A 15,576-nucleotide genomic window follows, 5' to 3' on the forward strand; every position below is an offset into this window, starting at 1 on the left:
AATCATTCTGCCTCTGTCACAATAGAAATAGCAGAAGGTCGAAAGTAAAGAAGGTAAGATGTGATAGATCAGTAGCATGGGGTAATAATGATAGTTTGATGATAACTGAGTGTAACGTGAACAGATAGAAAAGGAGTAGTTACTATGAGAATTATGTAGAGCTAGCCACATAGCTGTCATTTGGTTATTTTTTAAATGAGTTCTACACATGTATACAAAAAATGTTAAAGGTTAATAAATAATTGCATTCTTCAAAAGCTTAGAAATGTTTAACTACTTACCTTTGTATTATGAATCCTTTCTAAGATGTTTGGTAAGACCATTGTGGTAGATGGCAGGTAAAATATTCACTTGTGTCACAGAAGCACCAACCAATACGAAATGTTTGTTCAGTTAGCACCTGACTCTCAATCTGGAAGCCTAGGGGTTACACTTACCCCTGAGGGACAAGGAGTGGGTTTACCAGGGTTCAGTTAATAAAGGATATCAACTCTCTAGAGCAGTGGTTCTCAACCTTCTAATGCCGCGACCCTTTAATACAGTTCCTCATGTTGTGGTGACCCCCAATTTCATTGTTACAAATTGAACATAATTAAAGCATAGTGATTAATCACAAAAGCAATATGTATTATATATGTGTTTTCCGATGGTCTTAGGCGACCTCTGTGAAAGGGTCATTCGACCCCCAGGTTGAGAACCGCTGCTCTAGAGTGTCCTTGAAATTAGAGAGAAAAAAAGTAAAATCTAGATTTCAGGCATGAGATAAAATATTTTCAAATGAATTTTTTTTGTTTCATACTACCTTATTTAAGGGGCTCCATTTTCACTCTTCAATAGATGTTGTCTATTTCTTATATGCTGCTTCACTCTTAGCTCATCTACCCGGTGTCGACCAAGCATCTTTGTAACAAGACTTGTGGACAAGTCCTGGATTTACTGGAAACACTTGATCAGTTACTACTCCTGATAGAGGAAAATAGAGTTCACTAGCGGCTTTCACACTTTTCAAAGCACCAAACTCATCTTGTTTGTTCAATTTCATCCCAATTTCAGACTGACTACAGTAAACAACATCTCTAAAAGCTTCCTGTGCAAAGTTGCTGGTTCCCACTGCTCCAATACCATTTTCTGCTGTTATCCATTCATGTTTCTGCGCGAATTTATGGACAGAACGCAGATTGGGCCTGGTGCGCAGCATCCAGACAGTGCCCGCCCCCAGGCCCCAGGACCAGAGTGGGCAGGACGCTGGGTCATCAAGGCAGCGCTGTGTTCGCAGGAGTGCAGGGGTCATGGCACAGCTTCTCTGCCATCCGAGCTGGTGGGGGCCTCAAGTGAATTTATTTTGATGGAATCAGTTTATCTCCCTTGCTCCAGAGTAGACAAAATTGCTACTTTGTGAGGAGGATGGCGGGGTGGCATTTTGATAATTACAGTTGGATAGATGAAACTTAAATCCAGTGACTCGAGGCCAAAGGTGGTGCTAAACATCCTACAGTGCACAGGGCAGCTCCCACGACAAAGAGTGAGCTGGCCTCAAGTGTTAACAGTGCCAGGGTTGAGAAGCCTCTAGCTAGGCCTAAAGTGGACCCTGAGAGAAGGGATGGAGGAAGGCAGAGGAGAGAATGTGGTGCTTGTGTCCCCTCCTCTAATGCCAGTCGAGGAAGGAAGAGGAACAAAGGAGCTCCTTATATGATCAGGGCAAATGTAAGTACAGAAGAGACTGGTGTCCTGTTTTGCAACTGCAGCACAAGAAAGAAAGCCCCCAAATATGCCGGGTGGGGTGGGGGGGAGATTGTGACATCTAGGCATGAGCAGTACTCAGATAACCCCCTTAGCTTCTCACAGGTCTGAGCATGGCATGGGGGTGTAAGTTTCCCAAAGTCCCAGAGGGAACTGCAGAGTAAGCCAAGAAATAACTTAAAGAAAAAAGGGGGTCACCTCAAATGGGTGCACATGCACTGCCCTTGGGGTTCTCAGAGGGAGCTGAATATGCACCAAGGCCAGCACCTGGCTCCATCCAATACACCTGGACATCAGCACTTGGTCTTGCCTACACCAGCTCTTGAGTCTAACATGACAGGCTGTGATTATTACCATGATGCTGTTCAACTAAGATCTGAAACGTGCCCCTCCTTCCCTCACCAGCACCACACACGCTGTGCTAAACACCACCCCTGGGAACTAGCATGCGGGGCCCACATCTGATGATTTTAAAAGTAAAACGGGAGAGAAAAATGGGAGAAGACCCTAAGGGAAGCAATGACATGGAGATGAGCCTTTGAGCACCACTGAAGTGCCCTGAAGTGGCTAAGCTCTTAAGTGACCTGAACAATTGTGCAATAGGACTGAACGTACCTAAAGCGTATACAGTAACTCATCTGAAAGAAGCTCAGAAATTAGTCAACAAAAATTCCATTTTTACACCCCTGTTATATGGACTGCTGTAATTGTGAAATATCATACCCGTTACAATACCTCTGGTGATTTTTATTTCTTGACATTGAATAGTAAACTGTGAGAGGCATGACCTTCAATATAACTGATCGTTACCTTCCCTTCACTTTACTGTTTCATTTCTAGAAGCTGTATTCCTTAATGATATGAGGCCGTCTGCCAGTGGTTTATATATTGTCATCACACATCCCTTTTCATCTCATTAATCCTTACTCCTTCTATTTTGTCAACTTAGACTTAACTTCCACCTAGAAACTTTCTCTGACCACTCCAGATTCAATTAAAAGTCCCTGAAATACATTTTCTTCTTTTTTCTTCACACATACAACTTCCAGTTTAATATCTAAAATTGGTTCTACATTTGTGAAGTAATAACAATGTTGATAATATTGAAACTTTTATGAGCATTTACAATTATTATATTTTTTTTCTTAAATCTTTATTGTTGAAAGTGTTACAGAGGTCCCCTTTGTTTGTTTGTAGTTATTTTCCCCCTTGACAACCTCCACCCCATACCTGCCCTCTCAAGCCTTCACCACTCTATTGTCTGTGTCCATGGGACATGATATCACTCATATGTGGAATCTTATGAACAAAATACATTTTCTTGTTCTCTTTGTTTTAAATAAATTTATTGGGGTGACATCGGTTAATAAAATTATGTAAGTTTCAAGTGTGCAATTCTATAATACATCATTTGTATATTGCATTGTGTGCCCACCACCCAGAGTCAAATCTTCTACCCTTACCATATATTTGACCCTCTTTTCCTTTCACTATCTTCCACCTCCCCCTTTCTTCTGATAACTGCCATACTGAGTCCATGAGCTTTTGTCTTATTTGTTGTTTTCAGTTTTATATCCCACATATGAGTAGAATCATATGGTTCTTGACTTTTCCTGTCTGACTTAAATATTCTCAAGATTTATCTGTGTTGTCATAAATGGCCGAATTTATTTCTTCTGATAACTGAATAGTATTCCATCGTATATATGTATGACATTTGAAATGCGTTTTCATAGCACTTAATAAACTTTATTGTAATTATTTATTAAATCATTCATTGTCTCTGAAGACAAGGTCTTATTGCTTGTCCCTGACTTTTCTAACATGGTTTTTAACACATTGCAGGCATTAACGAATGAAGGCTTACCTAACTAATTAAGTCTGACAAATCTGCAATGACAGTCAAGTTTAAAAAGCTAATTATAGAGCTTTCAACCCCTATCCCATTTTCTATATTCAAAAGTTTTATTTGTGTCACGCATGAGTATCATTTATGAAAATTATTTGTTTATTAGAGTCAACTTTGAAACTATGATGCTTCCATTTCCTAAGTGGCATAAGGAGGACCATGACGTGTAAGAGAGGGAATGATAAATTAGATGTTAGAGTTCAAAGCTCCCAAGGGCAATATATGGGCCTGTTTCACAGAACCACATGCACATAGCTAATATCTAATTGGCTTCCCATGAATGTGAAAGAAAAATGGGTAGAAAATACTGGGGGCTTTAGAGGCTGGCACAACCAAGGTAAAGTGCTGGCACCACTGCTTACTAACTTTGTGATCTTGAAAATAATCTATTTAAGTGTCTGTTTTTCAATACACAGAAATGGGCAAAACAATAATTACTTGTATCATTGCTGGTTAAATATTTATGAGTGCATGTATGTGCATTTTCATCTCAGTGGTCTAGGCTAAATAATAATCCAATTTCTTCCCATAAGAATACTAAGTGTCTTTAGCTCAGATTTCCAATTCTGCTAATGGGAGAAGTCAATTGCTTTCCTGAATTCCAGAATAACACCTTCTGTTGACCTGAAAATGAACTGCTTTTTAAAAAATTTATCTTTATTGTTGAAAGTATTACAGATGTCACCCTTTTGTTTCCTTATTGACCACTCCCATCCTCTCCCCAGACCTTCATCTTTTTTTTTTTTTTTTAGATCTTCAAGCTCTTCACAGGAATAGCCCAAGTTGCTCTCTACTCTCATAGCCATGGTATGCTATACAACATTTACTGAATTTCTGATTATTAATTTCTGAGCCTACTTCACCAACAAAATTTTAAAGTTCAGAGTATTTCTTAAAAAGTATGTAATTCCCTTTAGCAAAACTTGCTAATGAGTATTAAACACACACACACACACACACACACACACCCTCTCGCCCCTTGATGAGCAAGCTGAGGGACCAAGGTCTGGACAATGTCAATGTCTCAATTTCTCATTTTGCTTACAAAGCTGGTGACGCATGGAGTTAACAGAATGGATGTGCTGATACTGAGCTATTTCATGATAGAAATGATGACTAAAGATGTAATTTCTCTGACTTTTAATCCTACCACACTGAATTGGAGGAGAAAAAAATAATTACATGTGGTCTTAAAATCAGTTATTAAGCAAAAAATCTTTAAAATGCAAATTTAATATCCATTATAGGATTAAATTCTGCCATTATATCTCAGAGCCTGTTGATAACTTCTCATCTCTAAGGCTTGACACAGCTTCCTGTGATCTTCCCCTTCGGCGTCTCTCCACCTCTTTCCTGATTCTCATCCTCATTTTACACTATGCTCCAGCCATTCTGAAATATTTGTGATGATCAAACAAACTGTGCTATTTCACACCTTTGTGACCTAACCCTCCTATGCAAAGTTTATCACTACCACTTACTATACTGTACAATTCAACTATTTATTCAACAAACATTTATTAAGTGCCTTCTATGTCTCAGTTAAAGCAGAAGGTTCTTGGAAAATACAACACTGCAGGCATGGCCTCTTGCCTTAGAGCAGCAGTTCTCAACCTGTGGGTCGCGACCCCTTAGGAGGTCGAACGACCCTTGCACAGGGATCGCCTAAGACCATCCTGCATGTCAGATATTTACATTATGATTCATAACAGCAGCAACATTACAGTTATGAAATAGCAACAAAAATAATTTTAAGGTTGGGTCACAACATGAGGAACTGTATTTAAAGGGCCAGAAGGTTGAGAACCACTGCCTTAGAGGGTTTGAGATCTTATAAAGGGAGACCTGCAGATAAATAAATGCTCAGGGAGGATATGGGGGTGCAATAGAACTTAATTTTGCATATAGTGAAGGGTGTGGACAATTTCAAAGGGGTGAGCAGATTCAGAAAGGGATTCAGAGGTGCTGAAAATTGAGCTGAGCCTTAAAGAAAGGCAAAAAAGCAGAGAGAGCCGAGGAGGAAAAGGTAGAGTTATGACTTTTCCTGGTGCATCAGGGTAACTACCTGGAGGAACTACAAACATTGTGGAATAGTGGTTGACAGTTAACAGGGTGTGCCTGGAGTTTAATATGAGTCTGCATTAATATCTGATTCTGTGGCTCCATGTCCCATGTATACAAATTCAAAGCTATTAATTTCCTCATCTATAAAAGGCAGTTAACCATCTTCCACAATGCCATAAAAATTAAAGTAGCACTTAGCTTGAGCACATTTTAAGAGATCAAAATATTAGGTGTGAGGGGGTGATGTGTGGTGAAAGAGTTAGAAATGTAGAGAGGTGCCAGTTAAAAGGATAGATATGCCAAATATATGGTAGATGAAATAATAATGCCTTGGACATGTCTATGTCCTAATCCCCAGAACCTGTGAGTCCATTTGCTTATGTGGGAAATGGGATTTTGCAGATGTGATTAAATTAAAAGTCCGGTGATGGGAAGATTATACTGCATTATCTGTGTTGGCTCAGTGTAATTACAGTGGCTTCTAAGAGAGAGAGAGGAGACAAAAGAGTCAGAAGCAGAGACAGAGATATGATGAGGGAAGCAGATGTCCGAAAGGAGAGAAACTAAAAGCTGCTACACTGCTAACTTTAAGGATGGAGGAAGGCACCCTGAGTGAAGGAATGCAGGTGGTCTCAGAAGCTGGAAAGGGAAGGAATTGGGCTCTTCTCTCGAGCCTAGTAGAGCCTGCTGGTATCTTGACTTTAAGACTTCTGACCTCAAGAACTGTAAGGTACTAAATTTGTGTCATTTAAGTCACAAGGTGTGTGCTTATTTACTACAGCAGCACTAGGAACCAAAATGAATATAAGCATGTATGGTTTTATACTCTATCCTATGGTCACTGGGAAATTATCAGGTTTTGAAAAATAGTACCAGGTATGTAATTTTGAAATAATTGCATAGTTGCAATAAGGAAAAAAAAATTGGATCAGAGATGAGCAATACTGGAAACAATAGAAATCAAATGGAAACATTCAGAGTCTAGAATTGGCATAAAGAGGGTAGGGTAAAGATATTTTTAGACAATGGAAACAAGTTTTATGAGCCCTAAAGCATATATAATTTATAAATCTTTAAAAAATAAAAATGCAAACTAAGTAAAAATATTTATTTAGTATGAGAAACAAATCTGGTAAACTATTTTTATACAATGATAGCACAAACACCACAAAATTTTGGAAAAAGGAGCAAAATATTTTTGCCAATGACATGATACTGTATATAGAGAACCCTAAAGATTCCACCAAAAAACTGCTAGAACTGATAAGTGAATTTAGTAAAGAAGCAGAATATAAAATAAACATCAAGAAATCAGTTGTATTTACATAAATCAATAATGAACTATCAGAAAGAGAAACTAAGAAAAGAATCCATTTACAATTGCTTCAAAAAATACCTATACAATTTTTAAAAAATATATTTTTGCCCTAACCGGTTTGGCTCAGTGGATAGAGTGTCGGCCTACGGACTGAAAGGTCCCAGGTTCTATTCTGGTCAAGGGCATGTACCTTGGTTGTGGGCACATCCCCAGTAGGGGGTGTGCAGGAGGCAGCCAATCAATGATTCTCTCTCATCATTGATGTTTCTATCTCTCTCTCTCCCTCTTCCTTCCTCTCTGAAATCAATTATATATATTGACTTCAATATATATAATTGATTTTTTTACAGAGAGGAAAGGAGAGGGATAGAGAGTTAGAAACATCAACGAGAGAGAATCTATCAGAGAGGAAGGAAGAGGGAGAGAGAGAGATAGAAACATCAATGATGAGAGAGAATCATCGATCGGCTGCCTCCTGCACGCTCCACACTGGAAATTGAGCCCACAACCTGGGCATGTGCCCTTGACTGGAATCCACAGGCTGATGCTCTACCCACTGAGCCAAACCAACTAGGGCAATACCTATACAATTTAATAAATGATATATAAGATCTGTACCTGGAAAATTATAAGACAGTGAAGAAATAATTAAAGAAGATGCAAATATGTGGAAGCATATACTGTGTTCATAGATTAGAAGAATAACATCATTAAAATATTCATACTACCCAAAGCTATCTATAGATTCAAAGTAATTTCTATCAAGTTACCAATGGCATATTTTACAGAACTAGAATATTCCAAAAACTTACATAGAATTGAAAATAGAGCCCAAATAGTCTCAGTAATCTTGAGAAAGAAGAACAAAGTTAGTTATCACACTACTTGGTAGCAAACTATACTACAAAGCCATAGTAACCAAAACAGCATGGTACTTGCATAAAAACAGACATATTGATCATAGAACAGAATAGAGAGCCCAGAAATGAGTCCATGCCTTTATGATCAATTAATATTTGTCAAAGGAGAGAAGAACATATAATGGAGTAAATGCAGCCTATTCAGTAAATGGTGTTGGTAAAATTGGACAGATACATGCAAAATAATGAAACTAGACCACTTTCTTACACTATGCATAAGAATATATTAAAATGGATTAATGAGTTAAATGTAAGTGTTGAAACCATAAAAATCCTAAGACATAGGCAGGAAATTCTCAGACATTTCTCATAGCAATATTTTTACTGATATATCTCCTCAGGTAAGGGAAACAAAATAAAATAAATAAATAAATGGAGTACATAGAACTAAAATGTTTTCTCACAGCAAAAGAAACTATCAACAAAATGAAAAGATAAAACACTGAATGGGAGAATATACTTCCCAAAGATCCATCTAATAAGGGGTTAATATCTAAAATTTGTAAAGAATATCAAACTCCAAAACAAAAAACAGACAAACAAATAACCCAATTAAAAGATGAGCATAGGAACTAAATAGACACTTCTCCAAAGAGTACATACAAATGGCCAATAGACAAATGAAAACATGTTCGATGTCACTAATTATCAGAGAAAAGCAAATTAAAACCACAGTGAGATATCAACTGTTACCTGAAGAATGGCTGTCATCAACAAATCAACGAACAAGTATTGGCAAGGATGTTGAGAAAAGGGAAACCTCGTGCATTGTTGGTGGGAATGCAGATAGGAGCAGCCACTTTGGAAAGCAGTATGGAGCTTCCTCAAAAAATTAAAAATAGAACTGCCTATGATTCAGCAATCACACTTGTGAGAATATATCCAGAGAAACCTAAAACACTAATTCTAAGGAATGTATGCACCCCTATGTTCATGCAGTATTATTTACAATAGTCAAGATCTGGAAACAGCCCAATGGCTAATCAGTAGACAAGTAGATGAAAAAGCTGTGGTATATTTACACAATGGAATACTACTCAGCTGTATAAAAGAAGGGAATCTTACCTTTGCCACAGCATAGAGCTAAAGAGCATTATTTCAAGCCAGTCAGAAAAAGATAAGTACCATATGATTTCACTTATATGTGGAATCTGATGAAAAATAAACTGATGAACAAGACCTAGAGACATAAAGCATGGAGCAGACTGAAGAATCTCAGAGGAAAGGTGGGGGTGGGTGGGTCAGTGGGAAGAGATCAACCAAAGAACTTGCATGCAAAAATGTATAATCCATGGACACAGATAATAGTGTGGTAAAGGCCTGGGGTGGGAATGGGGGTGGGCTAGAAGGGGTCGATGGGGGGGGGGGAGGGGACATATGTAATACTTTCAACAATAACGATTAAAAAATAAACTAGCAAATAAAATAGAAAAAAATTCATAGGTACAAAGAACAGACTGACAGCTGCCGGAGTGGTGGGGCAGTGGGGGGTCAGGGGGACTGGGTGAAAAAGGTGAGGGGATTAAGCAAAAAGAAATAAAGAAAGCTCATAGACACAGACAACAGTATGGTGATTACCAAAGGGAAAGGAGGGAAGGGAGAAGTAGATGAGAGTAAAGGTGGGAATGTTCACTAGGGGTGGTGAACACACAATACAATATACAGATGATGTATTATAGTGTTGTACACTTGAAACCTATATAATTTTATCAATCAATATCACCCAATACATTCAATTAAAATAAATAAATTAAAGAAAAATAATGTAATATTTTTATTAATTGCTTAACACAAATCTGCAATGTTTCCCACCCCAGTTTCTATAGCCTGTTCCAAGGCCTTTGAAAAGATTAGGCAAATGAGGGTCCTAAAGGATAAACTTCATTACTTCAAGAGCAAATATGCTTCTGAAGTGGCTACATAGGACTGGAAACTGATTCCGTAGGTTATGGTTTGAGTACCTGGATGGGTAATATTTAGAACATGATAATGCCTTTTTAAGTTGGCATCAGTCTGTTTTTTAAGTTTGCACCTGAATTCCTGGAGAATAGAGACTATATCTTAACTGGTACAGCTCTCCTATGAATGACTGAATATTACAAGTTATGCCATTTTAACTGAAATGTATGTACACATTTGCATTTTAAAGAACTATAGCTTATGTTTTGTGGCAGCATTATAGAAACTAAAACATTAGGATAACTACTTAGTATGAAACTCTTTACCATGTTGTGCCCTACGGGCTATAATCAAAGAGAAATTATTTTAATTTTTCATCACAGGAGTGTTTATTTTAGATAAAAGCTTCTGAAAATTTTAAAACAATAATTTTAGACACAGAAAGTTATGGTTGGAAAACAACTGACCACCTTAAGTGTGAAAAGTCAGTTTTCATTTTAAAAATAATATAATTACAATACGTGAAATAATTGATACAAATAAAACTTATTTGTGGCACCAGAGATAAAATTGTGAGTTAATTATGATCTCTGCTTTTTCTTCCATTCCTTTGGTAATATGCTAACACTCAGTTTTACTTTGGACCAAGTTCTAAGTTCTATGTTATTTTAAGTATAGAAACAAACTCATTCTATTGCAATTCATTTATTATATCCAATAAAGGGGCATTTAATCCATTAAAAGTGACATCTACCCACAAAATATTTTACCAAGAAAGTGATACTTGAATTAATGACTTAGGAGAACTACACTAGAAATTAATTCCAAGGTAATAATTATTTTCTAGCACATAGCCAAGTAGGTTCTAGATCAGGGGTGGGCAAACTTTTTGACTTGAGGGCCACAATGGGTTCTTAAACTGGACCGGAGGGCCGGAACAAAAGCATGGATGGAGTGTTTGTGTGAACTAATATAAATTCAAAGTAAACATCATTACATAAAAGGGTACGGTCTTTTTTTTTTTAGTTTTATTCATTTCAAACGGGCCGGATCCGGCCCGAGGGCCGTAGTTTGCCCATGGCTGTTCTAGATGCTTTGAAAGATAGTATAGGAATATAAGTTGGAGAGTAAGTTGCTATTTTGATCAGCATCTATGTAAAGCAAATTCAGATGACTAGATAACAATTCTGATCATGTATTTTGATCAAAGCCATTATTATCATCTTAGGTATATTTGATAAACTACTTATTACTTTTATTAAAGATAACAGAATGATTCTTTATTGACATTCCTTGTGTATGTGTATGTATGTCCCGGTCATATATAGAGAAGGTGAGGGAACAGCGTAGTCACATCTTTAAATCACTGTGAACCAGTCAGGATCTTCTATGCTCGCTACTTCAGAGTCCCAAAACTCAAATGGCACACTGAGTATCAGGTTAGCTATGACAAGTACTTGATGTTTTTCAAGCACCTACTATGTGCAGATCCAATTTTTTATATTCAAGATCACATTAAAGACCTTAATTATATAATTAAAAGAATGTCATATTTATTCTTATTTTTGCATCCAGTTTAGAGAAACTGAAAGACAATAAATATAACGTCCTTGAGGTTGGCGTATTTTCATTCTTTGAGGATGAATTTACTTTTTGAAATGCCCCTTTCCCTCTGGGAAAAAAACAACAGCAACAACAAAACAGTTTTGATGCCATCCTGGTAAATCGTGTGTCTGACCCAACAGGCTGATACTACTTTTGGTCAAAAGAAGATATCACTCAAGAAATGAACCTAGTTTTATTTTTGTGCCTGGGAAAGCAGGTAAGGCGATTCTGAAATGGCTTTGAATGATGACAGGCTCATGAAAAATGTGCGATGCCTTCCAAGCAAATGATTAGAAAGGGACATGGGGCCTTTGGCTGTGTAAACTAATCACTTAGAGGTGCCTGTTACCGTCCTTTCACTTCATAATCCTAACCTACTTAACTCATATATGATACGTTCTTTATATTATGAATATCAAAAGCATGGGAACACTACTGACTTTATATTCTGTGAAGTGTTTCCTGTATATTATCTTGAGACCAGAAAAACCTGATTATATTCCAATTAGCAATTAAATAATTGAATTCCAATTATGCCAAATGAGCCCTAGATACTGAGAAATCGCACAACTGATGTATAATTTATTCACACCAATTAGAGTTACGTGATTACGTTCTAAACCTCAAGTCAGTCCTCTTCTGGAAAAAGAGTGGGACCAGAAGATACCGAACAGTAACAACAACGATGTTTGCTAGAGAATTAGGGACATAAATTAAAAGTTAGAAAAGAGAAGTGTGTAGCTTCATGTTCAAGTAAAATGCACCAAAGTTCAAAATGTTTAATTATTCACAGAGATTTACTTCAATAAGTGGAAATAATAATATGTGTTCAGATACTGGACGAGTGTGCTATATTTCTTGGTGTGGTGGCTTAAAAATGAAGTGTGACTGGCATTCTACAATGATAATGGGAACCATTTCTAGTCTTTTGTTATATCTTGCTACACAATCACTGAAATAAATTTTAAAAAGACCTAGCCCCTCATTAAACACATGAAACCCAAGATCTTGTCTAGGACATTTTTTTAGATCATGATTATTACCACTGAATTATTTTGAATGAATTGAATGTTAACCTTCTTTATATCAAGGCCCACATATTTTAATAATTTGACTACTTGAAAAAACTCAGAATCTATGACTACAAGTACTGAGGTATACCTATAAGTTGTATACATTTTTTTTGATTTAGAAACTTTTACATATATTTTCATCTCATTCATCATTGTTTTTTTATCATTTTTTAAAAAATATTTTAATTAATATTTTAGAGAGAGGTGTGCCCTGACTTTAAATCAAACTGGCAACTTTCGGTGCCAGGGATGATGCTCAACTCTCTGGGCCACACCAGCCAGGCCTTATCATTGTTTTAATGACAAATTTATACTGATTTGAGCAATGTAAGAATCTGTACATATGAAGAAACAAAATATTTGTATAAGAAATAAAATACAAAATTGCTTTTATTCTATCTGGTTATTGGTTTAGACAATAGCAAGTATCCATTTGTTATTTTCTCTTAAATATCATCAGATTGTTAAATCACCCATCCACTGAAAATAGTTTATGCCTTGTAGGTAAGTGTTTTAATAGAAGTTATAAAAGTTGTCACTGATACTTAATTTTAAGGCTCACTTTCTATTGAGACATTTATATAGCATGACTCATTTATATTAATGGGAAAACACACACACACACACACACACACACACACACACACACACACATACACATACACAGTTCCCAAACTTTAATTTGTAAAATATTTTACTTTAAAGATAACCAAGAACCCAGCCGGTGTGGCTCAGTGATTGAGCATCAACCTATGAACAAAGAGGTCACGGTTCAATTCCCAGTCAGGTCACATACCCGGGTTGCAGGCTGAATCCCCAGTGTGGGACATGCAGGAGGAAGCTGATCAATGATTCTCTTTCATCATTGATGTTTCTATCTCTCTCTCCCTCTCTCTTACTCTCTGAAATCAATAAAAGCATAATTTTTAAAAAAAGATAACAGAGAACGAGTTATCAGCCTGGGGCATCTTAATATCAATACACTGATGAGCTGGAGAAGGGTATTCATTAGCTCAGCACCTCATCACGCCAGGCTCCCTCTGTTTTTGTCTTCTGTAAACTTGACTCAATGTATAACTGCCAGGTGATAGTCATTGTTCTTGCTGCCATAGCTTCTCTTTCATTCTGCCTAAGTTGTCATTTGTTTATCATTTACTAAAGGCCTGGTGCACAGATTCATGCACCGGTGGGGTCCCTTGGCCCGACCTGTGCCCTCTCACCATCTGGGACCCCTCGGGGAATGTCGGAGAGCTGGTTTCTGCCCAATCCCCGCAGGCCAGGCCTAGGGACCCCCCGGTACAAGTATCCATGCATTGGGCCTCTAGTATGCGTATAAGATCTTTGGTTACTCTCTTCCTGCCTTCCTCTCCCCGACCCCCTCGCTTCTGAGATTCATTAATCTGTTCCATGTTTCCTGGCCTGTGGTTTCCACTCCTGCATTGAGCGTCTGCCTCCTGGTGGTTAGTGCATATCATAGCTACTGGACAGTTGGCCAGGGATCAGCTGGTTGACCAGGGTTAGGCCAGTCACTTAGGCTTTTATACATATAGATAGCTCTCGTTTTCAATGCGTATTCTCTATCACTGCTCCTCCTCCTCAACTTTGTAAAGTTGTTGGGTTTTTGTGGGGCTTTTTGTTACTTTAAAGTAAGTAAAGTAGTTTCATATCAAGTTGTTTTCAGAACATCCCACTTTTTTATTAATTGAATAAAACTGGGTCTGAATTGTTCAAATTGTCTAAACTTAAAATGACAAGCTTTGGGGGTAGAATTGTTGTATTTATTTAAAATGTTTTGCAGAATCTAGGGCACTCCAGATGCTGCATTTCTTTGTAAAGGATTTTTCTCTTTACTCATAAAAAAAACAAGGAAGTACTTATGAAACTAATGCTTAAAGGCAGAATAAATCCTAAGTCCTCCTCAATTTAAAACTGTTATGAAAATAGCTTATAGAGGAATTACACTCTTGCTTCTGAAACACAGCTCTATTCTGCTAATGCATTGTTTTATTCATTAAGTGAAATTTTAGTATCAAAATGTCATATAAAGGGAGAATATTATTTCTACAAAAGTGAGCACACAAGGTGGAATACAAGTTTAAGTTAAAGTATCAAGGGAAGAATACTGCTTTTTAACAGACTGATTAAATATGACATATCCCCCACTGCAAGTATGTATACACATGCACCACATAACATTTCAAAATAATCATGGTCTACTTAGAATGGGTTAAGATGTATGTGTGTGTATATGTATCCTATTTTAATCTTGTTCAAATTCTCTCTTTGCCCCTATACATCATCTTATTTATTTTTTATTATGATAAGGAAAAAAATGTTGTAAAAAGCCTTGGTATAATCACTATGCAACTTCAATAAATATCAATAATTTGCCATTCTTGTTTCATCTTGTCTGCCACTGTTTTCCTTGAGTATTTTGAAGCAAGTCCCAGATTTCACTGGATTTTTTTTATCAATCTTTTCATCTCTATATGTTATGGATGACTAGATCTCTGATAAAGGTGAAAATTGGGAAGCCTGATGTATCTGAACTTGAAGTAATAATCATGTAATCTGTCATTGATTGCATCTTGTTTTTATTAGGTTTCCATGTACCAAAGACCTAGGAAGTGAAGAACTATTCAGTCTGCAAAACAACTCTCAGTTTGATTGAAATCAGGACGGAAAAGGTAGGGCCTTCAGCCTGCAGGCTCACCCTGACCTGAGCTGGTGCCCCTGAATTTCCTGCCAGTATCCCAGGTCCTCAGTCAGATGCTTCCCCTGCTGATGGCACCTAAAATAAAGAGCACAGCCAGAAAGAACTTATGGTTAATATCAGTGCATGTTGAGCTATCAGCCCTTTGAACATAATGCAAAATATCTATTCATTTTTCCCAAGGACTCTTTCTGTTGGTATAGAATTTAGTTCACATAGGCAAAAGGTCCTCCCTGGCTCTTCAGTCTCCCTTCTTCACTTTCCTCCTCTCACTCACCCACCCCAACTCCCTTCAGCTGTTTCTTCTTCCCAGAGTCACACTCCACCCCAGGGCC

At 37.3% G+C, this 15,576-nt stretch overlaps 1 protein-coding gene across 1 annotated transcript; it reads right to left on the bottom strand.

Annotated features, from left to right (window-relative positions):
- Positions 1-874: 874 nt before the first annotated feature.
- Positions 875-1,291, bottom strand: LOC118662072 (glycine cleavage system H protein, mitochondrial-like). The gene has a single exon (XM_036320681.1). The coding sequence runs from the start codon at positions 1,289-1,291 to the stop codon at positions 875-877; it is 417 nt and encodes a 138-aa protein (XP_036176574.1).
- Positions 1,292-15,576: the final 14,285 nt, after the last annotated feature.

Source organism: Myotis myotis, unplaced genomic scaffold (genome assembly GCF_014108235.1).
Source record: "Myotis myotis isolate mMyoMyo1 unplaced genomic scaffold, mMyoMyo1.p scaffold_m19_p_8, whole genome shotgun sequence".
NCBI lineage: Eukaryota > Metazoa > Chordata > Mammalia > Chiroptera > Vespertilionidae > Myotis > Myotis myotis.